Consider the following 24,121-nt stretch of genomic DNA (forward strand, 5'->3'; position numbering starts at 1 on the left):
TCAGAGGGTGGGATGGGGTGAGGGGGGTGGAATTGGGTGAGTGGTAAGGGGGGGACAAAGGACCCTGCAGCCATCTGGAGTCTCCTGGCGTGGTGGGAGAGGAACGGCCTGCCTGTGGGGGTGGAGGGGTGACCAGGTCGGGGACGCACCTGCTCATGTAATCCTAGGAGCAGCCTCGCCCATGGGGTGACTGACAACGGTGGGTGGGGGTGCTTCCCCAGGAGGGGCAGAGCGGCTGGGGACCCCACGCCTGTGGCTCTCTTGGTGGGATGGGGCTGCCGCTCCCTGGAAGGGGCCTCCGTCTGACCCCTGAGAGTGGAGGTCTGGGTGTGCAGCGGGCAGGACCCACCTGGAGACTGCAGAGCCAGACCATGCTGTACATCATCTGGGCCACGCAGAAGCAGTGCCGGAAGTTGTGGAAGGGGTTGTTTCTGTAGTTGTCGTGGACGCAGAGCTGTGGGAGGCAGGGGGTCTGAGTCACCTTGTGCCTGGGCCCACCCACCTCTCCTCCCAAAGCCACCCAGAAGGCTGTGCACTGATTTGAACATTCTCTGCCAAACCCTCATCCCAACCAGAGCTCAACAGTGTTCCCATGTTTACCACAGGTACCAGTGAGGTGACACAGGGACCCTGAGAACGTCCAGCGGGCCACGCCACGGCACTCGGGGCAGGAGTGGGGACAGAGCTCCCACCAGGGGTTTTCACCTTGTAGTCAAGGACTGGGGTCTCCCTGGAGGTGTCTGAGGAGCCACAGGGGGCATAAGTTAGGGGATGGGGGAGGGGAGACTCCAAGAGGGAGCTCTGGGTCCCCAATCACCATGAAACCTTTAATAGGCTTTTAATATTTGGTTCTGAGCAATATTTCATTAAAAAAACCTGCTGCCAAACATATTCACACAGGCAGACACCCACATGCACATACCCACACTCACACTCCACACACTCACACACCCCAAATCCACACACACATGCACACACCCACCATCACACACTCCCACATCCAGATACACACACGCACACACACCTCACATCCACACAGATACACACACGCACACACACCTCACATCCACACAGATACACACATGCACACACACCTCACATCCACACAGATACACACATGCACACACACCTCACATCCACACAGATACACACATGCACACACACCCTCACATCCACAGATACACACACGCACACACACCTCACATCCACACAGATACACACATGCACACACACCTCACATCCACACAGATACACACATGCACACACACCTCACATCCACACAGATACACACATGCACACACACCCTCACACACCCACACAGATACACACAGGCACACACACCTCACATCCACACAGATACACACACGCACACACACCTCACATCCACACAGATACACACATGCACACACACCTCACATCCACACAGATACACACATGCACACACACCCTCACACACCCACACAGATACACACATGCACACACACCCTGACACACCCACACACAGACACACCCCAGATCCAGATATACGCATGCACACACCCACACTCCTACTCCCACCCCACACACTCCCACCCCACATTCACACACACCCACCCCTAAACTCAGACACCCCCATGCTCACACACACACCCCACACTGACACACACGCTCCCACACATTTACATCCACACACCCACTCACACACATGCAGACACCCCCCACACTCACACTCACATCCACACCCCCATACCACTCTCACACACACACACACACGCTCCCACACACACACACACGCTCCCACATACACACACACGCTCCCACACACATACACACACATGCTCCCACACACCACTGCTTTAGGACATGCTGCTTCGCTTGATGACGGCACAGTCTCACTATTTCCTTGCTTATCAGAGCAGGAGCTCAGGCGTAAAGAAGGTTTTGGTGGAAGGAGGAACAGAGATGGGCTGAGCGTCCTCACAGAACTCCTGGGGAAATGTCACCTCTGCCCATGGGGAGCGCAGTGCCATCTGGAAGGTGCCCTGGTGATCCATTCCCTCCATTCCTGTGGAACTGGATGAAAGCATGTGCCCAGGAAGAACCGAAGGCGGGTTTGGCACTCACCAGCCACCTCCTGAGGGTGACGGGGTTGATGCTGAAGTCCCTGACCAGCCCGAGGTCATGGTACATGTGCTCCAGGCAGCTCAGCATCTGTGGGCACAGAAGAAGGATGGGCACTGAGCAGTCGTGTGGCCGACTCCCCAGCCCCTGGCTTCCTTCCCTCTGCCATCCTCGGAGTGCCAGCAGGGCTGTTGGCAGGAGGTAGGTTCTCCCCCTCCCAGAAAGTCCCTGGAGAGCAAAGCCTGGTTGGCAGACATGGGAGGAGAGGTCTTCAGACCAGCCTTTCCAGGCCACCCAGATGGGTGGGGGTTTGAGAGCACACTGGGGGTCTCCTGGCGGGTGGATCCTGGGGCGTGGAAGGCCAGTTCCGAAGTCAAGGAGAATTCTTAGAAAGGACGGCGACTGGGTGAGAGAGCGCACCTGTTCACAAAACCCTGCACCAAAAAGGAATTTATTGATTTCTACAGATGAAAAACAGTCTCAGTGGATCAATATCACAGCTGAGGGTTCTAGGACACAGTTTCATCCGGTGCACAACTGAGCACAGGTGGCGTCACAGACAGAAAGGCCCTTTCCTTGCCCGAGGCTGCGGATCGAAGGAACTTTGACAATTTACATCCAGAAATGCTGAACTGTGCTCATCTGGGGCCCCACTGGGACTGGAGACACTTTAGCGTCTTAACTGCAGTGCCCAGATGCGGCCCCTGCCCCAGCAAGCCACTCCTCCTAACCCTTTTTCATGGAGCCCTGTCTTCTATCAATATCCCTGGTGAAGTTGAAATAGATTTTGTTTTCAGTCCCAAAGAGGATTTATTGTCATTGCAGTGATCTATTTCAATACAGCTCAGTGCTTTGGAGCTAATTAAGTTAGGGAGGAAACGATGAAGTGATTTTTAAAAACGAGAGTTTGACCAAAGTGAGCTTTGCTTTCTGGAAAAAGCAGGTCTTGGGTGGTGAGCCCAGTGAGAAGGAAGATGTGCAGGAAAGAGGCAGTTTAGACACACCTGGTAGGTGTCCTCCGCCAAGGGTCCCCCACCTGTGCCCACCTCCAGCCCAGCTGCCTGCTGCCTGTGCAGGGCACTGGGCCATCCCTGCTGGAGCCCAGCGTGGCTTCCTGCCTGCGTCTGCTCATTGCCTGACTTTCTCTTCCCAAAAGGGCATGTTACGAACTGAATTGCCCCCTTCCCCAGGTCAACGTGGTAAAGCCCTGACCCCAGTGGGCTATTTGGAGATGGGGCCTTTACGGAGGTAATGAAGGTTCCATCCAGTCAGGGTGAGGCCTTGGTCCCATGGGACTAGTGTCTTCATTAGAGGAGGAAGAGCACCTGGGATGCGTGTGCAGAGAGAACAGGCCACATGAGGACCCAGCAAGAAGGCGGCCATCTGCACACCAGGGACCGAGGCCTCCAGAGAAGCCGAACCTGGCAGCACCTTGATCTTGGACTTCCAGCTCCAGAACTGAGGAATCAACTTCTGCTGCTGATGCCACCCCAGTCTCTGGTACTTTGTTATGGCAGCCTCAGCAAACTAGGACAGGGCGTGCTGCCCGAAAATCCATTTTTACTTGTTACGCCGTGTGTGAAACCTGGAAATGCTGCAAGGGAGGCGAGGTTTTGTAAATCAAAGCTTGCGATCACTGCATTGATGAGATGGCTCTGAAGGAGGCGGAGGGTTCTCTGGCATCGCAGGAAATCCATCTGGAAAACTGGAAACTCCCCCACATGCGGCCACAGATGGGAGCTTGGAATGTCACCTGGGAAACGTCCTTAAAGCACGTGAACCACATACTCGTTTTCCTTGGGGAGACAGTACAGATGTAGGTAGGATAATGTGCAGGGCACCACACTGGCTTTTGGAGATGGGGCCCTACGTGAGGACAGGAGGGCTGGCTCCCAGGCCGCTGGTCAGCGGCCGCCTGGATCACCCAGCCAGGGTTCTCGCTGCCCAGAGCTGCTAGCCCCCCCCCACCATCCTGGACGCCGGCCCTTAGGACCATAGGGGCTGCAACCTGGAAACTCCTCGCCCTCCATCTAACCAGCCCAGATGTTGTTCAAGGCAGTCCTGAAAGGCAGAAGCGTCTGCTGTGAAATCAGTCGAGAGGGGATGCTGATCGGCAGACAGAGCCACCTGGTGCCGCTTACAAGGCCTTCATAGAGGCTGTGGGGCAGGAGGGCCGGATGCATCTGTGGCTGCACATGCAGTCCTCAGCCCCGAGCGGGCGCGAGTGAGCCAGCAGCTCTCGCATGTGGTGGCGGGTCCTGGTCTGAGTGGGCTGCATGGTCGTGAGTGGGGGACTCATGAGATGACGGGGGAGGCTCCTGCAGCCTTCCAGCTCTGCACTTGATAGAGGCAAGCATGCTCACGGGCCACAGCCCTGGGCCCTCAGAGGCCCTAACAGATGGGAGGACACAGCAGCCTGAAGTCATGTCCTCTGTCTGGTTTGTGATGGGCAGGACACTGGGTCGAACCACTTGGAGAAAAGCAGAGACGCCCCTGCTGGAAGGGAGGGAGGTGATCACCTTCAGGGGCCCTAACGTTCTCTGAGTGCCAGCTGCCTCATGGGCGGCCAGATGCAGTTTTGTGGGGCCGAGTGGGCTGTTTTCATGCGTGTCCCTTTAGTTGTCCCTCTTTGGCACTCACACTCCAAAATTCCTGGCATCCCTAGATCTGCCAGAGGCCAAGGCTGCTGTCTTGGGCATCTCTGCGTTCTCACACACAGGCAGCTAGATACTTCTTGGAAGCACTGGAACACTCATTGGTCTCCTGGGGTGCCCTTGAGATCTGCTGGGCAGAAGCCATGGGCCGTGGGAGATGCTACCCAGAGGTTGAGTCCAGCTGCCGGGAGCTGTCTGCCTTGCCCACCTGCCAGCCCCGAGAGCACCTGTGAATCCACTCTGTGATCAGAGGAGAGGTGGCCTGTCTATTATGGAGACACAGATCCCTCAGCTTCATGGGGCAAGCCCCACCTCCCCAGTCACAGTGGCCCACGCTCAAAAGGTTCCCTGGTAGAAGGTGGCAGAAAAGACAGCGAGTGCCAGTTTCCACGCAGGCACTTTGCCATCAGTGGCCCCTGGCGTGGCTCTTCCTCCCAGCAGGCTGAGGTCAAAATGACTTTGGAGATGGTGATTTTTCTACATGATGCTGAGGTGCGGCGCTTGCCCACAGGCTGGGAGCAGGAGTCCATGTGCTCTAACCGTCTGCGGTGTCTGCTTGCCGTGGACTTGCTCTGCCCAATCTCAGCGGCTGTGCAGGGACGCTGGGGGCTGTGCAGGGACGCTGGGGGCTGTGCAGGGACGCTGGGGGCTGTGCAGGGACGCTGGGGGCTGTGCAGGGACCCTGGGGGCTGTGCAGGGACGCTGGGGGCTGTGCAGGGACCCTGGGGGCTGTGCAGGGACCCTGGGGGCTGTGCAGGCCAGCAGCGCCAACACATCTCTTCTGAGCTTTCCCTTTCACTCCTTGCATCTCCCACACCTGGGGCCCTTTCTTTTTGTGCGTTGACCTAGACAGTCATGCTGCATATTTAAAGCCACTTCTCCTGTCGCCTCTGTGCCCCGGTTCTGCACTCTCAGAGCTGGGGAGCAAGTTGCCATGTGGTGGCTGGAAGTTTTGAGCAGGTTTGCAGCAGTGCAGCCCCTGGGACTGGCTGCCTGTTGCTCTTCTCGGGTGAACTGGGGTGGGGAGTGGAGGCTTCAGCTTTGCTTTTCTGGCTGGTGCTGCAGTTTTTCTCCTGCTGGGAGACCATGCACATGAAAGAGGTTCACTTAGGGGAGGGCAGTGCCCTAGGTATCAGCAACCTGGCCTCGGGGTGCCAAGAGGCAAGATTCCACTTTCTGCCCTTTGCAGAGACATCGCTGCGGCCGAGCTTGTCAAAGAGCACATGTGAGCTTGCTGAGCAGCCTTGTGCATTTTCTGTGTTGCTGACAAACAGGAAAACGTCCTTAGATTTTGGTGGGTTGAAAACAGCTGAGCCCGAGGTCTGCAATGAGGGAACTTTTTCATTTTTTGGGGTGTGAAAAGAGGGTCTATCGGCCAATGAGATGAAACCAAAAATTCCCCATTCTTGTATTTTTCAGCAAATAGGAATTTTAACACTTTTTTTTTGTAGCAATGAGGTCTTGCTCTGTTGCCCACTGTATTAGTCTGTTCTCACACTGCTAATAAAGACATACCTGAGACTGGGTAACTTATAAAGAAAAAGAGTTTTAAGGGACTCACAGTTCCACGTGGCTGCGGAGGCCTCACAATCATGGCGAACGGCAGAGAAGGAGAAAGTCACTTACATGGAAGCAGGCAAGAGAGCGTGTGCAGGGGAACCCCCATTTATAAAACCATCAGATCTCGTGAGACTTACTCACTATCACGAGAACAGTTTGGGGAAAACTGCCCTCATGATTCAAGATCTCCACCTGGCCCTGCCCCTGACGTGGGGATTATGACAATTCAGGGTGAGATTTGGGTGGGGACACAGCCAAACCATATCACTCAGGCTAGTCTGGAATTCCTGGCCTCAAGCCTTGCTGCAGAAGGTGACACAGTTCCCAGAATCCCACATGTCCACTTACCCGGGACAGCCGGCTGCCTGTGCCTTGCCTTTGCAGACACTGCTCCCAGAGCAGAGTACTCTGACCGCAGCCCCTTCCTTGAGGAGAGATTTGCTCCTGGCAGGGGTGTTCTGCAGCACAGGGCTGCCACCCGCGCGCGTGAGGGTCTGCAGGGTTAGCAGATGGCTCAGGGAGCCCAGCGCCATCAGGAGCCCTGGGTGGAGGCTTCCTGCCCCTGACAGCTGTCTCCCCGCCCCCGACAGCTGTCTCCCCCACTCACAGAATCCCCTTGCTGTGAGGTCTCCTGGGCCCTGCTATAAAGTGTTAGTTAGTTTCAACTAAAACCTGGCAAAACAAGTTTTTTTTTTTTTTTTTTTTTTCAGTCTTTAAAAAGGAGAGGAGAAAGCATGAAGGAGGAAGAGCGATGGGGGTGGTCCCACTGGGGTCCATGATCCTGAGCTGCCTCCCCCCGGGACGTGGTGCCCGCAAGCCCTGCGCTTACCTCGTTGGGCTCCCAAAGCCAGACGTCAAAGGTCGGCTTCCGCAGGGCCTCGACGGTCTCTGGAGAGAGCAGGTACTAGAAAGGACAGGAGTTCCATGTTAACCAGGCACTGTGGGCCTGTGACGGCGATGTGCATGCTGGGATGTTTCTCCTCTTTCTCTCGTTCTCTTTTTCTTTCTTTCTTTGTTTTTTTTTTTGAGGTGGAGTCTCGCTCTGTTGCCCAGGCTGGAGTGCAGTGGCACGATCTTGGCTCACGGCAACCTCCACCTCCTGGGTTCAAGTGATTCTTGTGCCTCAGCCTCCCAAGTAGCTGGGACTACAGGTGCCTGCCACCATGCCTGGCTAATTTTTGTAATTTTAGTAGAGACGGGGATTTCACGATGTTGGCCAGGCTGGTCTCGAACTCCTGACCTCAGGTGATCCACCCACCTCGGCCTCCCAAAGTGTTGGGATTACAGGTGTGAGCCCCCACACCCAGCTTCTCCTGTTCTCTTTCTAAGGCACCTGCATCAGACTCACAGGCCACACACTTCTGGAAAGGGCCAACGCTATGGCTGGAAATCCCATCAGTGGATGCCAGAGGCAGGGCGAGGGGGGCAGAGGGGAGGGTTTGGGGTGACAGAAATGTTCCATATCTTGCTTGTGGTGGAGGTCACAGGATGAAACAAGTTTGTCAAAATTCACTGTACTCCAAGCCTAAATAACTTTACTGCACGTAAATTAGACCTCAACAAGCCTGATGATGAAGTGGACAATAGCTGGGCATGGTGGCCCATGCTTGTAATCCCAGTGCTTTGGGAAGCCAAGGTGGGTGGATCACCTGAGGTCAGGAGTTCAAGACTAACCTGGCAAATATGGTGGAATCCTGACTCTACAAAAATACAAAAATTAGCCAGACATGATGGCAGGTGCCTGTAATCCCAGCTACTTGGGAGGCTGAGGCGGGAGAATTGCTTGAACCCAGGAGGTGAAGGTTGCAGTGAGCCGAGATCGTGCCACTGCTGCACACCAGCCTGGGTGACAGAGCGAGACTCCATCTCAAAAATAATAATAATAAAAAAGGGCAATAAAGTGAAGTGCGGGGGTAAAATTCACTTGCCATCAATTGAAATACTAGCTAAGAAGTTATTCTGAGATGCTCCTGTCTGGAACCCATCCCTGGTTTCTGCCGAGAGCTAGAAGAGCAGACCTGCTGTTGCAGCCGGTGCCCCGGGGTTGCTTCTGAGGACATCAGGCTTTAGGTTAAGCTGTCACAAGGACAGAAGGCTGTGGTTTTATACAGAAGACAAGAACACTGCTTTGGTATTGCACACTGTCTTCTCCTAGGTCTTACTGGATATTTGTTTTTTTGTTTTTTGTAAGGGGACGGATCTGGAGGGCTGACACCTTTTATTTTGGATCTAGGCTGTGCTTCATGGCTCCCTGGGACAGGATCCTGAGAAGCACGGGGCATATTTTCCAATGGAAAAAGGCACCAGTCTCCATTCAAAAACCTCAGATAAGGCTGGGCACAGTGACTTACGCCTGTAATCCCAGCACTTTGGGAGGCCGAGGTGGGTGGATCACCTGAGGTCAGGAGTTCAAGACCAACCTGGCCAACGTGGTGAAACACCGTCTCTACTAAAAATACAGTAATTAGCTGGGCATGGTGGTGGGTGCCTGTAATCTCAGCTACTCGGGAGGCTGAGGCAGGAGAATCGCTTGAACCTGAGAGGCAGAGGTTGCAGTGAGCTGAGATCATGCCATTGCACTCCAGCCTGGGTGACAGAGTGAGACTCAGTATCAAAAGAAAAAAAAAAACCCAAAAATCCCCCCAGAACCTGACAATATCCAGGACATTGTTTGGAACCGCGTGGATAGAATCACTGACTAATGGACACCAGTGACCCACATGGAGGCTGTGGAAGGCTCTGCCATTGCTTGAACCGCAGGCAGTGGCAGAGCCCACCTGTGTGCAGCCCAGGCCTCTGCTGTCTGTGGAACCTGTGCCCCCTGAATCTTAGCACGAGAGCACATTACAAATCAGGTGGGCCGGGCTGGGTGCGGTGGCCCAGCACTTTGGGAGGCCGAGGTGGGCAGATGACCTGAGGTCACAAGTTCAAGACCAACCTGGCCAACATGGTGAAACCCTGTCTCTACTAAAAAAATACAAAAAAATTAACTGGGCATGGTGACGGGCACCTGTAATCCCAGCTACTTGGGAGGCTGAGGTAGGAGAATTGCTTGAACCCAGGAGGCAGAGGTTGCAGTGAGCGAGATCGTGCCACTGCACTTCAGCCTGGGCAACAAGAGCAAAACTCTGTCTCAAAAAGAAAAAAAAAAAAAAAAAAAGCAGGTGGGCCGGGATTTTGCCTGCTTCCCAGCTGAAGGCATTGAGCGGGTGACCAGCATCTCGAGACCCTCCTTTTGTCATTATTTCAAAAACTCCATTGCTACTTCACCAACGTCATAGCTTCTCTTAGAACTAAGAACACTTTTGTGCAAAAGAGCAAAACTTGCCAGGACAACTAAGAATTGCTCAGAGATGAGGGCCAATGGAGTGGATTTTAAAAAATTTAGTTAAACATTAAAGTTCTTTCAAGTAACATTTGAGTGTAAAAACTGTTTACCAAGGTCAGCTCCCGGGGCCGGGCAGACAGCAGCACGGAGCTATTATGTCCTTGCAGGGGAAGGTATGGTCTGGGATCACTTTTGCTAAACAAATGTCAAAGAGAAAAAATACTTTGCCTTAGAGTAACCCGCACTGTCCGCAGCCCAGGGCTGGGAGGGGCTGTTGATGTGAACGTGCACACAGCAGGGTCTGGCTGCAGGGCCACAGGGCTGGGCGTGGGGCTGGGGACACAGCCACAGCTTCTTCTGGGCTGGAATCTCATCTTACCTTGGGGTAAGTGGGAACATCGCGTCGAGGAGTCAACTTCTTGTGGTTATCCAAAAAACTGTACTTACAGGGGCAGTTGGTCCTAGAGAGAGGAGCAGAGATGAGCTGTGGTCCTGCTGTTTCAGTCTGGTGAAGCCCTCAGCACAGCAAAGCAAGCGACAAACCCAAACCCCCAAGCCCTGTGTGGTCTTATTTGCCGTGGGAAAGAAGTCAGGGCAGTAGCAACTCACTTGAAGCAAAATCCCCGATGACCTGCCTGACCTCTGACCTCACACTGGACTCTTGAAAAACATACAGAAAGTCAGATGTTGGGGCCGGGCGCAGTGGCTCATGCCTGTAATCCCGGCACTTTGGGAGGTCGAGGCGGGATGATCATGAGGTCAGGAGATTGAGACCATCCTGGCCAACATAGTGAAACCTCATCTCTATTTAAAAAAAAAAAATACAAAAATTAGCTGGGCGTGGTGGCATGTGCCTGTAGTCCCAGCTACTCGGGAGGCTAAGGCAGGAGAATTGCTTGAACCCAGGAGGCGGAGCTTGCAGTGAGCAGAGATTGTGCCACTGCACGCCAGCCTGGCCAGTGTGGGCAACAAGAGCGAAACTCTGTCTCAAAAAAAAAAAAAAAGAAAAAAAAAAGTCAGATGTTGAGGGCTATCTTCTCTTTTAGATAAGCTTCTAAAAAACCTTTTCCTAATGTTTTCAAAACGAAAACATTCTTATTCTAAAAAATCTAAACAACACACAAGTAAAGTAAAAAAAAACAAAATATGAAAACCAAAGTCCTCACTTTACCCATTTATTTCCCTGAATCCCATACTCTGGAAATCACTTCTGATAGTTTGGTGTATCTTTCCAGAATGTTTTGAAGTGTGGACACACACGGGTGGCCGCTTATACCTTTTAACAATATTTTAATTTTTATTTTTTGTAGAGATGGGGTCTTGCTCTGTTACCCAGGCTGGTCTCGAACTCCTAGGTTCAAACGATACTTCTGCTTCAGCCTGCCAAAGTGTTGGGATGACAGGCGTGAGTCATTGCACCCCGCCCCTTTGTACTTTTTTTTTTTTTTTTTTTTTTTTTTGAGACAGAGTCTCACTCTGTTGCCCAGGCTGGAGTGCAGAGGTGCAATCTTGGCTCACTGCAACCTCTGCCTCCCAGGTTCAAGCGATTCTCGTGCCTCAGCCTTCTGAGTAGCTGGGATTACAGGTGCATGCTGCCACACCTGACTAATTTTTGTATTTTTAGTAGAGACGGGGTTTCACCATGTTGGCCAGGCTGGTCCTGAACTCCTGACTTCAAGTGATCCACCCACCTCCGCCTCCCAAAGTGTTGGGATTACAGGCGTGAGCCCCTGTGCCCAGCCCGTTTGTACTTTTAAACAAAGATGGAATTGCACCAAATTCACTCTGCTGCAACCTGCTTTGTCATCTAACATATCATGAACTCATCCCAAGTTGCTCCACAGAGCTTAGCTTCATTTTCCAAGTTTCTCCAGGGTGTGGCCGTAGCACACGTTAGCAATCCAGTCCCCAGTGATGGACTTTTAGAATGTTTCCAACTTTCCCTGTTACATGTAATGTTAGCAGATGAGTTTTCTGTCTGACCCTGTTTTTGTTTAGCACTCGGTATCAAGGTATCCCACATAGGAGCAGGGCAAAGTGAGCCAGGCGTGTTTCGGAGGAAAGCCACCTTCCGGTTGGGCAGTGTGCTGGCTTCAGGGTGGTCCCCAGAGGCTGAATGAGGAGCAGCTGCCTCAGGAGGTCTGGCCGCTCTGGGGCCCCTGCAGCAGAGTGCACCAGGGGGCTGAGCCAATCTGGGTTCACACCCTGTGGGTGTGAACTTGCTTGGAAGTGAACAGGCTCCCTGTGTACTTGGACGATGGTGGGTGGGGGTCACGCCTGGCTTGTGTGACATTCACCAGGCTGGGGGGGCACTCAGGGAGCTAAATGCAGCAGAAGCTCCTGCGATTTGTAAATAAAGCCCCTTCTTCTGGGAAAGCAATTTAATACTGCACAGTAAGAGCCACATAGAAATTCGTATCCTTTAAAACCGCATATCTATCCTGGGGAATTTATCTTAAGGCAAGAATTCAACAGGAACAAACAGCTCTATGCACACAGGTATTCACTGTGGTGTGATCTGTTGTAACAAAAACACAAAACCGACTAGAAGCCACCTGAATGTCCCCAAATGGGAAGTGGTTTAAACCACCACAGTGCATCTGCATGATGGACTATTATGCCATTAGGAGGATAATCACGGACATTATGTCAAGTGAGGAAACTTTACATGAAAAGGGAAAATAAGAACGCTATGCACAGTACGTACTGAAAGCGAATGCCGAAAAATGCCATGCTACGAGGAAGAAAGAGTGCATTCGGTAGGTTTAAAAAGAGTGCTTGATTGTGGCCTTCCGGGAAAATCTATGAGCTGTACGCTGGTTAAAATTTAATCTATTTATTGCTCACAATGCCACTAGTAAAAAAAAGACTACAAAACAGCATGGTTTAGTTGTTTTTCAAAACAAGGTATCTATGCACAGAAAAACATCTAGAAGGCCTCGTGTCCAGGTTTAAACTGGGGGGACATTGCCGGCTGTTGTCCTGACCGGTGCCCACCCTTCAGTATAGTTTGGAGGTTTCCCAATGAGCCTGTGCTATTTTGAAACTAGAATAATCAATCTCTTTCCTTTCTGGAAAAAGAGCCTTCAGTGTTATTTTCTCGGCATGCTGCCGTCTCTTCCCCGTGATAACCACCACTCAACAGAGATCCATTTGGTAGCCCTTCCCTCTGTTTCATGCTTGCAAAACCCATTAGAGTTGCTATCACAGTTTGATGTGTAAGGGGGATGCTAACAGATTCAGCAAAGTATTAACAAAACCAACCAACAAAATGCACCAATCAAATGATTGCCATTGTCATCCAGTAAACGAGAAATTCCATTTACACATTTCTGAGCAGTAACGAACATTTTCTGTGTAGTTAAAAAAATAGATGGCACGATGATGATTTCTTTGCTGCTTTTAACCTCTTTTGTGTAAACATTTGCGCATGTGTTGTCTCTGTAAGTCTCCTGCATTCCCCAGGAGGGTTATGGAAATCTTCACCAAGCAAGACAGTTTGACTGCTGGAATCCTGCTGTTTCCTTGCAGATACCAGAGCTGGGAGCAGAGGAGGGTCTGCTGGGGCCCACTGACCCTGCGTGGCCAGGCAGCCCCTCTCTCCGCACCCCGTTGCCACGGGAACCAGCGTCTTCAGCAAACAGAGCAGCTGGCATGGAGCTCTTTCTTTTCATCCTATTTGGAGCTTATTTTTGCTTTCATTTCCTGGGGTCCCCATCCCCCTTCTCTGGGGCTTAGGCCAGTGGGCAAGGCCATTTGTTTGGGATGAATGCTGAGCCCTCAGTTGCCACCCCAGCCTCCTGCAGGCTACCCAGCTCTGGGTGAACCCCACATTCCATGCTCTGCTCTCTGCCTGGCACAGAGCTGGGGGCCAGAGTGGCCGTGTCCCCTGGGGTAGACCTGCCCCTGCCCCTGCCCTAAATGTAAGCTGGCAGTTGGACCTCTGTCCTCTTTGAGACAAAAGCAGGAGAAACCTAACCCGTGAGTGTCAGGGGATGGCCACCTGCTCCCGGGTGCTGTGTGCCGGACCCCGATGCCACTGCTGTTCCCAAGGGGCAGCTTCTGGTAGATCCAGGCCCCTGGCTCCGAGGCCCCACTGGGGTGTGCTATGTGGGCTGAATGTGGCTCCACATTTCAGGCTCACACTGGCCATTTGTGTGGCACAGAGCTGAGCTAGCTCCACCCTGTCTGGGGCCTTTATTCTCTTCCCAGAGGTAAGAACGCTGGCCTGTGGCTGGGCTGCCATCTCGGGAAGGCCCCCCACCCCACCCCGCCTTTTGCAGCTCCTCTTCCCAGCCATCCGGGGAAGTCTCAGCTTAACGAGACTGGTCCCAGGGTCCCCACATTGCTACAGGGCTCTCATGAGTAAGACGTAACTCTGCTGTTGACAAAGACAAAAGGGACAACACGAATAGCTCAGTGTCCCTATTCTGAGTTCCTTTCTACACAGAGAAACAGGAAGGGGTTTCATGTGTGGCGACGAGGGCACATGACACAGCTGGGGATGAAACCAGAGCCCAGGAGGCTGGATTTGTTTTTTCTCAATGTGTCGATGACACTTGAGAATTTTTACCCTGTTCCGTTTTGGATGCAAGAGTCCCATTTACCTGTCTGTCACCTACAGGGGAGGCTGCCAGGGCTGTCAGCTGAGAACGCTGCCTCCAGAAGCTGACGGGGAACCAGGAAGTCTCCTTGTCTTTGGTTTATGGCGCTGTGGGTTCTAAAAACGTACTCCTGGGGGAAGTGCAGATGCGCCTCCGTTACTCAGATGGGCCCAGGTGCACCCCGCAGCCTGGTGTGCCTGACGGGCACCTGGGGGCTGACGTCTCACTGGAGTTCCTGGCGGCTTCCTCTGCGTGCTCTGAAATTGGTGTTATCCTCCCACGTGGTGTGTTATGGGCTGAAGTACATCTCCCCCCAAAAGTCGTATGTTGAAGTCCGAACCCTGCTCCCTGTGACAGTGACCTCATTTGGGGACATGGCTGTTGAAGATGTAGTTAAGGTGATGTCATCCTGGAGGAGGGTGACCCCTACTCCAATAGGATGGGTGTCCTTACAAAAAGGGGGAATTTGAACAGAACGGATGGGAGCACCAGGTGAAGAGGCAGGCAGAGAATGCCGCCGGCAGCCACCAGAGGCCAAGAGAGACCAGGAAGGACCCTCCCATGGGGCCTTCAGAGGTGGCAGGGCCTGCTGGCACCCTGATTTTGGACTTGTGGCCTCCAGAACTATGTGGGGATACGTTTCTATTGTTTTTTTTTTTTTTTTGAGACGGAGTCTCGCTCTGTCACCCAGGCTGGAGTGCAGTGGCGCGATCTCGGCTCACTGCAAGCTCCGCCTCCCGGGTTCACGCCATTCTCCTGCCTCAGCCTCTCCGAGTAGCTGGGACTACAGGTGCCTGCCACCACGCCCGGCTAATTTTTTGTATTTTTAGTACAGACGGGGTTTCACTGTGGTCTCGATCTCCTGACCTCGTGATCCACCCGCCTCGGCCTCCCAAAGTGCTGGGATTACAAGCGTGAGCCACCGCGCCCGGCACGTTTCTATTGTTTTAAGCTGCCCAGTTTATGAGAATTCATAACGCAGCCCCAGGAAATGACTACAACTTTGATAAAAATAATTTCCCCCCCTGCAACCTGACCTGCAGGACCAGTGCACACCAGAAACCACGCCAGGAGCGACGTGTGATCCGAGCACTCGCCTTGCTTTCTACAGAGCGAGTGCCCATCAGGCATGGCAGCGGCAAGACCTGTGAGGCCGGAGGCTGTCTCTCCACTCACTCCTGCTGCTGTGGGTGGGCAGTAAATGCAGTCGTTTAAGGGATAAGAGGCTGCATCCTACAAACACCTCCAGAAAGTGCTCAGGGACACACAGCTGTAGGTGAGGAGCTGGGCGCAGCTCCAGGAGGCATGGCCCGGCTCCAGACACACCCCTTGGGGCGGTGGAGCTCCCCAACCCATGTGGAGCCCAGAGGCCGCTGTTCAGGGAGTCTGGTTTCAGGCCAAAGACTAGAACTCAGTTTTTGTCCTCTTCCCCTCGTGCTGCTGGTGGGGCTGGAAAGGCTGGCCCTGCTACACCTGCAGCCCCAGCGTGAGGCAACCCATCTCCGCCTGGCTCTGGGCAGAGGGAACCCTGCCAGGCAGCACCACCCTGGATCACCACCCTCCTGCCAAAGCAGCCGTGGCACCTGGGGCACAGGGGACAGCCAGAGGGCTGAACCAAGCGACGTAGAGCCCACGGCCAAGGCGGTGCCACAGGGGAAGGTGCTGGTGTGTCTGAGGCTGCCAAGCCGGGTCCCAGCCTTGCCAGGTCCCAGCCGTGGGGCCCCAGCTGTGTGGCCGCCCGTGTGCAACTTGGGAGCTCTTCCTCGGCTCACAAATGAGAGACTCTGTCTCTCGTCCTTTAAAGAGCCTCCTACCACAGGAATGACGAAGATGGATTGTTCACTCACAACTTTCCATGGTCACAAACTGTGGCCCTGACTTCCCCTAAGTCAATTGGGCTGAGACATCCCTAACTCCAAATGAGCCCATGAGTGCATGGGACAGACACGTGGCATGGTCCCTGTTGGACAGGCTCTCATGTGATTCAGACAAGACCTGCTTCCTTCTGCTCGGCCTTCGTCCCTGAGGCCAGGCCCCCGGGGCTTTGAGGGGACCAGACAAGGCCCGCCGGCTTTCCCTTCACCTTCTGCCTCTGAGACCCTTCCACCTGCCACATTCCCTCACTAAGCAGACTGCCCTCAATTTTAAAATCAGGGAATGATCATCAGCATGCCTGGTGGCCCTGAGACAACTCAGTGCAATTGCACAGGGCTGTTTCTCAGTTCATTAGTCCCCATTAAATCCCACTGAGGCTGGGCAGTGGCACTCTGGGGAACCATGAGCCACATCATATGCCTGTGGTCTCTGGGCTGGCACCAGCGGGAATGGAGGCAAAGCCCGGAGGTGTGAGCGGGTCCTGTGTGCCCCTCACTCAGCACAGCACCCGCACACGGTAAGTGCCTCAATGCATGTGCTCTGCTCATCATCACCGCCGTCTCTTTGCTACTACTGGCATTTCCATCCCCAGTTTGGTTGTGGTTCATCCACACGTGTCCTGACCCTGGCTCCAGTAAAGAGTCCTGCTGTACACAAAACTGACTTTGGAGGCGGCATCGTGGAGACTGGGGCATTTTCCCCATGAGTCACAGCTCACTGGGCCCCCCGCAGTGCCTGTGAAGGACGCCTGTTCCCAGGAGAATGACTTCTGTGTCCCCAGTGCTGGAGCCCTCGCTGGAACGCAACCAAGTGGGAATATCACACAGGGAACAGGGTCCCTGGGGCACCGGGAGGCTCCTCCCCTAATGCCTTTTTCCTCTTGTTGTTCTGTCTTTAAAAGTGGATATCAACTTATTCCAAGCTGGATACATTGCTCCTAAGGCTTGGATCTGCAGGAGGAGGACTCTTCTTCTCTGAAATCGTCTTCCCAGCCCCTATCTCCCATATGTGCTTTTTTTTTTTTTTTTGAGACAGAGTCTTGCTCTGTCAAGCCCAGGCTGGAGTGCAGTGGCGCGATCTCGGCTCACTGCAACCTCCACCTCCTGGGTTCAAGCGATTCTCCTGCCTCAGCTTCCCAAGTAGCTGGGGTTACAGGCATGTGCCACCATGCCTGGCTACTTTTTGCATTTTTAGTAGAGACGGGGTTTCACCATGTTGGCCAAGCCGGTATTGAACTCCTGACCTCAGGTGATCCTCCCACCTCGGCCTGCCAAAGTGCTGGGATTACAGGTTTGAGCCACCATGCCCGGCCCATGTGTGCTCTTTTGTTAGAAGAAAGTCACACCACTGACAAGCAGGTCACAAGCAGGGTGGCTGCTTCCAGACTGCACTCTCCCAAGCCTGAACTGTACCGAACTGCACCAGCCTTTCTTTTAGAGAAACAAAGCCCACAGCCCCAGCCCAACCGGGACGGGGAGCCCTCCGCAGGCCCGGCCGCCCGTGGCCCCAGCGCAGACCCTACCTGCTGCTTCTGGCCGCCAGCTCCTCCCTCATCTTCTTAATGTCACTCTTGCATTTCTCAATCTCCACCACTTTTAGTCCTTCCACTGGTGACAGAGAGAGAGACAGCAAGGGGGTTACCACGGACGAATGCGGAGGATCTCTAAAGGCTGGTAACTAAGGGCTCGCTGTGGCTCCCAGGGAGGAAAATGCCTCAGGGCAGAGGTCCCCACACCTGCCCCGGCTACGGATACTCAGGTTTTGCCTGCACTTCCCCACTTAGCTCAGCCACAACTGACTCTATCCTCACAGGCATGTGCCGTGGCCACTGCTGCACCACCACATCCATCTGGGCAGTTTCCAGAAGGCATAAGCTCCTCCCCACTCTCCACTCCCTGAATCTCAACTCTGGCACCCATATCCCTTTTGCTCCATATCCCTAAGCACCAGCTGAGGACATGGGACAAAGGCGTCTTTTATCCCAAAAAGAAAAGGGGGGATGTGGTGCCAGAGCATTAAAATGCAGTGGACGGCAAAGCGTTTTCAGCAAGGATTAAGATCTCATTATGGGAAAAGTTTTTCATTGTAACGTCCTTCCAGAGCAATTTCACCAGGAGAAAGTGTTGACTTAAAACAGAAGAGAAATAAATAGGCAAAGTTGAGGATCAGCAGAACCTGGACTTGATCACATTCCTGGAGATGAAACTGCCTTGGCCAAATTATGACTGAGACAGTGAAAGAGATCTAACTTAGCAGGCTCCATCTTGCTTCTAACCTCCAAGCTGTCTGTGTTCATTCCTCGGCTGAACTAACTTTGGGAGAAACTTCGGTTGTAGTTTATAGTTTAGACAAAGACTGTAACAGCCCTTTCCCAAAGCAGACCTCCTTCTTGCCTGGGGATGAGACTGACATTAGCCACAGGATTAGAAATCATGGTTTAAGAGTCATGCAGCTGGAGACTACAAGATTCTGACCCTCCCTAAATTGCTCCTAAGATCAGCGCTTGAGATATTTTGCAGACCCTGCAGTTGCTGGATCCGTTGGCACCACCCAGACAGATAAACTGGCTCGTCTGGTCTTCTGGCCCCAGTCAGGAACTGACTCAGTGCAAGAAGACAGCTTCAGCCAGGCGCGGTGGCTCACGCCTGTAATCCCAGCACTTTGGGAGGCTGAGGTGGGCAGATCATGAGGTCAGGAGTTCAAGACCAGCCTGGCCAATATAGTGAAACCCCGTCTCTACTAAAAATACAAAAATTAGCCGGGCATGGTGCACCAGTGCCTGTAGTCCCAGCTACTCGGGAGGCTGAGGCAGGAGAATAGCTTGAACCCGGGAGGCGTAGGTTGCAGTGAGCCGAGATCACGCCACTGCACTCTGGCCTGGGGGACAGAGTGAGACTCTGTCTCAAAAAAAAAAAAGACAGCTTCAACTCCCTATGATTTTATCCCTGACCAATCAATCAGCATTCCTGGCTCACTGGCTTCCCCCCACCCAGCAAGTTATCCTTAAAAACTCTGCGCCCCAAATGCTCGGGGAGACTGATTTGAGGAATGATAAAACTCTGGTCTCCTGCACAGCCGGCACTGGGTGAATGGCTCTTTCTCCATTGCAGTTCCCCTGTCTTGATGAATGAGCTCTGTTTAGGTAGCAGGCAGGGTGAACCCCTTGGGCCGTTACAGAGTCCCACTGCAAAGGTGTGCCTCAACAGTTAGGATACTGTTTCAACCCAACACAAACTGGAGTTTATGCCTCCCAGTGAGTGTTAAACTTCAAGATATTCACCCTTGGCTGACTGCACGTTTACCCCAGAAACGCTGCCATGAAGCAAGCAGCTTTGCACGGCTTTTCAATTAGAGTTGGTTCACAAGAAATAAAAAAGATTAGCTTTGTTACTTTGTAATCACACCTTAGTTTTTATGCAAAAGGATACTCCCACGATACCACTCTGTTCCCCTTTTCATGAAGTTTGGCTCTGAATAACTGCTAAAAATAAAAAGCAAATGTTTTCTAAAGGAAAAACCAAGCAACTCAGAGCCCTTGGCTAGTTTCTAACAACTCCTTCCCACCCCGAAGGAAGTACTGCAGCTCTGGAAAGAAATTCTCCCAGTGCAGTGGCCCAGGGCAGACTGGCTGGAATCAGCCTCCCGGGTGGGTTTCGAGGCATTTCCAGGGTCAGGGGTCAAGTAGGGGCATGGCTTCCCAGGACACTGCTTCTTTCTGCCAGAAGGACTAGGAATCTGGAGAGTGCAATATTTGGATCTGGTCCCGCTGATGTGCTTCTGTGCCACAGAAACCTTCTCCACCCCTCTTCTACCCAACAGCTAGAGGACATGGGGTCTGGAAGCGCATGTGGCTGGAGCCAGTGTGGTCGCTGTCCTGATGGCCGAGTCCAGATGAGCTGCCGCTGGGGAAACACAGGGTACCTGAGGTCGGGACGTCTTTGTCCAACCACTAAGAGTCCACATTCTCCTTTGGAGCCAGGTCTCCGTTTTCTCCAGCATCATGGGCCCCTCAAGGAAGCTGACGCATGCCACAGGCTGTCTTCTCAGAAAAGGTACCCGAGAACACATTTTGGGTTTGCATGTGGATTGGGAAGCTCAACGTGGCCTCTGCAGGTGCTCCTTGGCCTTGTCTAGACTGCAGGATCCCACCCATGCCCTGTGGATTTGCCACATGGACACTGATGTGAGCAAATGGACAATTCAACATCAGTGGCAGGAAGGAGCTCAGTCTGGTTCACACGTGGAAGGCTGCACATTCTGAAAGTGAGTAGATCTGGGGAAGGGTTGGGCATGCGGTGTAGACTGCAAACAGGGCAGCTGCGCCCTCTGTCCAAGGTCCATGGTCCATGGACCATTGACTATGCCTTAAATGTCATTTTTCCTGAATATAAAATATCCTATTATCATCGTAGGAAGTGTAGGAAATAGCACTTCAAAGAAGAATATTTAAAAATTTATCTAGGATCCTATGGGCCCAGAAAACAACTCAGTTAATATTATTTGTATTAATGTGTGTCCTTCCAGGCTTTCTGCCCACTCCCAGGCCTTCTAAATATTCATCCTGTTTATCTATCTATCTATCTATCTATCTATCTATCTATCTATCTATCTATCATCTATCTATCTATCTATATATCATCTATCTATTACCTACCTACCTACTCACTATGTATCTATCCATCCATCCATTCATTTATCTATCTATCCATTCATCTATCTATCATCTATCTATCTATCTATCTATCTATATCTATCATCTACTACCTATCTACCTACCTACTCACTATGTATCCATCCATCCATTCATTTATCTACTATCTATCCATCCATTCATCTGTCTATCCATCCATCCATCCATGTATGTAGGTATGTATCCATCCATCCATCCATCCATCCATCCATCCATCCGTCCATCCATCCATCCATCCATCCATGCATTCATCATATTTATGTATCTACCTATGTTCTATTTATCCATCCTATCTATTTTTCTATCCGTTCTATCTCTCTATCCACCCATTCTATGTATCTATCTATCTATCTTTCTTTTCTTTTTTTTTTTTTTTTGAGACAGGGTCTTGCTCTGTCACCCAGGCTGGAGTGCAGTGGAACAATCACAGCTCTCTGCAACCTTCACCTCCTAGGTTCAAGTGATCCTGCCACTTCAGCCTCCTGAGTAACAGGGTCTAAAGGGGTGCACCACCACACCCGGCTAATTTTTGTATTTTTTGTAGAGATGGGGTTTTGCCATGTTGCCCAGGATGGTCTTGAACTCCTGGGCTAAAGCAATCCCCCTGCCTTTAAAGCAATTTAAAGCAATCCTCCTGCCTCCTCCCAAAGTGCTGGGGTTACAGGCATGAGCCACTGCACCCAGCCTCTACCTATCTTTCTATTTACATATCTGTATAGTATCTATGTATGTATGTATCTATGTACATACTACGTATGTATGTGTCTATGTACATACTACGTATGTATGTATCTATGTACATACTACGTATGTATGTATGTATATATCTTCTATCCATCCTGTGTGTGTCTATGTATCTATATATCTATTATTAATTTTAAAAGATAAAATTTGTTGTTTTCTAACTTGCTGTTTTCACTCATCAGGAGGTCACGGACCTTCCCCATGTTAGTGGCTGGTGTCCCAGCTCACGTTTTTCTTTTTATCCCCCGAAGAAAATGCTTATTTATCATACTGAGCAGGATAAATAAATACCAAGGCTTCATGTCAGTTCAGAACACATTTTTGCTGCTAAATGAGTTTGCAACAAACCTATATTTTTTTCACATGTCCATACAAGGCTCTGTATTAAGCCAGCTCATGGTTTTTGATGGGTGCATAGCGTTTGTATTGACAATGCAGAGTCCACCAAGATCTGCTTCCCTGGCTACCTATTGGGGTGATGTTAAAATTAAGCCTCTTGGGTGACACAGCACAGCATCACTAGTTTGAATCCCAGAGATGCAGAATTTGTGGCAATTAAGTTTATGAAGAGGCTGGTGGCCAAGTAGATGGATAGTGAGTAACAAGATTGAAAAGTGCATTCCTCGATGGAGAGAAAACAAGATGCCATGAAATGACAGGGCTGGCGGGGAGGTCTGCCGGAGGAGGCAGAGGTGAGCATTGTGGTGGATGTGTGTTCCTGTGTCCCCGGGGGTCCTGCCTCCTCACTCCCTGGCCTTTCCAGGACACCCGGCTGCTTTGGGGAAGATTCCACAGCTCCCCTCTTCGACCCACTGCCAGCTCTGCTCCACCTCAATCCAGAGGGAGGAGCAGGCCAGTCCTGTGAGGCGTGGGGCCTCAAGCTGAGAGGTCTGCAGACAGCAGCAGGACGGCCCTACCGTGGAGCCTGGACGTCGGCTCTGCCCATCATGGCCCGCTCCTCTGCCTTCAAACGCTGAACACAGGCGGGCATAGACCACGCACCCAAACCAAAGCAGAGGCTCCCTGGCCCACTGGACCCTGCTAGGGGGCTGGGAGCCCAGCCCACGGCTGCCTGTTATTCCCGCTGACCAGGTGTGGACCCTAGGACATGCCTGTGTGTGGGGCTAGGATTATCTGGAAACCCCAGGTTGTCCTCTTAAAAGGACTGTAGGCCGGGCGCAGTGGTTCATGCCTATAATCCCAGCACTTTGGGAGGCCAAGGCAGGTGGATCACCTGAGGTCAGAAGTTTGAGACCAGCTTGTCCAACCAACATAATGAAACCCCGTCTCTACTAAAAATACAAAAATTTAGCCAGGTGTGGTCACAGGCTGCCTGTAATCCCAGCTACTCTGGGGGCTGAGGCAGGAGAATCACTTGAATCCGGGAGGTGGAGGAGGTTGCAGTGAGCCGAGATCACACCACTGCACTCCAGCCGGGGCGTTAAAGTGAGACTCTGTCTCAAAACAAAACAAAACAACAAAAAAAGGGCTTTAAGAGAGATTTTTGTGAGCTTCTGCAAGTCACAGGCCACCTGCAGGAAAAACCTTAAGGGTGATTTTCTGACAGACGCTGGCTTTGGGGAAATCGGCCTGGCGGGTGGGGAAGAGCTGAGCCGGGGGTCAGAGAGACCCGAGCCGGAGGTCGGGGAGAGCCGAGCCGGGGGTCGGGGAGAGCCGAGCCGGGGGTCGGGGAGAGCCGAGCCGGGGGTCGGGGAGAGCCGAGCCGGGGGTGGGGGAGAGCCGAGTCGGGGGTGGGGGAGAGCCGAGCCGGGGGTCGGGGAGAGCCGAGCCGGAGGTCGGGGAGAGCCGAGCCGGAGGTCGGGGAGAGCCGAGCCGGGGGTCGGGGAGAGCCGAGCCGGGGGTCGGGGAGAGCCGAGCCGGGGGTGGGGGAGAGCCGAGCCGGGGGTGGGGGAGAGCCGAGCCGAGGCTCAGGAGGCTCTGTGCTGTGCTCCTTCCCCAACCTCACTGTGCCCCAGCAAGAGGCCGGGAACCTGGCAGGCCCAGTCCTTTGGCTGCAGAGCTAGTGAAAGTTGTTTAAAGCCATGTATGAATAGAGCTATGTTTCAACACTTCCTCCAAGAGCCTCACTAAAGAGCCTGCGTAGAGCACACTTCCTGAGTGACAGAGTCAAGCAAGGCTTGGTTCTAGCATCCAGGCTCTGGGCTGTTTGTATGGCCTGTGTTAAACTTTGCCCCAGGCGGTCAGCTGCTGCCACGACCCACGCTGTGTTTAGGTTTTGGTCCAAGCCCAGAGCACAGGGACAAAGGGTGGATGGAGCAGAGCTGCCCTGTGCCCCGGCCGCAAACCAGGAAGGAAGGGAGTAAAGGGCCCTGCTTTAAAATCTCTTTTTAATGTTTTACCTCCAGCCAGGACTGAGGGCAGGGGCCTGGGTGTTCTGTTTACAAAATAATCTATAACGTAAGGGAAATCCCAGATCTCTCGAACAAGGCTAAACTTTATATATCAAAAGGAAGAAGCCCTTTGAAAGTCAATGAAGAGAAATGAAGAAATTTATATTCAATTGAGAGGAATTATACATTTAAGAAGAAGCAGGAAATTCCATTTA

General features: G+C 52.5%; 1 protein-coding gene across 16 annotated transcripts in view; it reads right to left on the reverse strand.

Annotated features, from left to right (window-relative positions):
- The window catches only part of PDE9A (phosphodiesterase 9A), a 121,319-nt gene that overhangs the window by 14,808 nt on the left and 82,390 nt on the right, over positions 1 to 24,121 (reverse strand). For 15 of the 16 annotated variants that reach the window (XM_055279801.2, XM_055279797.2, XM_055279796.2 and 12 more), the window contains 5 exons: positions 17,644 to 17,728; positions 10,022 to 10,103; positions 7,144 to 7,218; positions 2,104 to 2,190; positions 350 to 454 (listed from right to left, as the gene is read on the reverse strand). In XM_055279801.2, the coding sequence (XP_055135776.1) occupies positions 350 to 454; positions 2,104 to 2,190; positions 7,144 to 7,218; positions 10,022 to 10,103; positions 17,644 to 17,675 (381 nt within the window). In that variant the 5' untranslated portion in view covers positions 17,676 to 17,728. Of the gene's footprint in view, positions 1 to 349; positions 455 to 2,103; positions 2,191 to 7,143; positions 7,219 to 10,021; positions 10,104 to 17,643; positions 17,729 to 17,920; positions 18,007 to 24,121 lie in introns of those variants that run through there. The other variant, XM_063640545.1, reaches the window with a different exon arrangement.

This window comes from Symphalangus syndactylus, chromosome 5 (genome assembly GCF_028878055.3).
Source record: "Symphalangus syndactylus isolate Jambi chromosome 5, NHGRI_mSymSyn1-v2.1_pri, whole genome shotgun sequence".
NCBI classification, from domain to species: Eukaryota; Metazoa; Chordata; class Mammalia; order Primates; family Hylobatidae; genus Symphalangus; species Symphalangus syndactylus.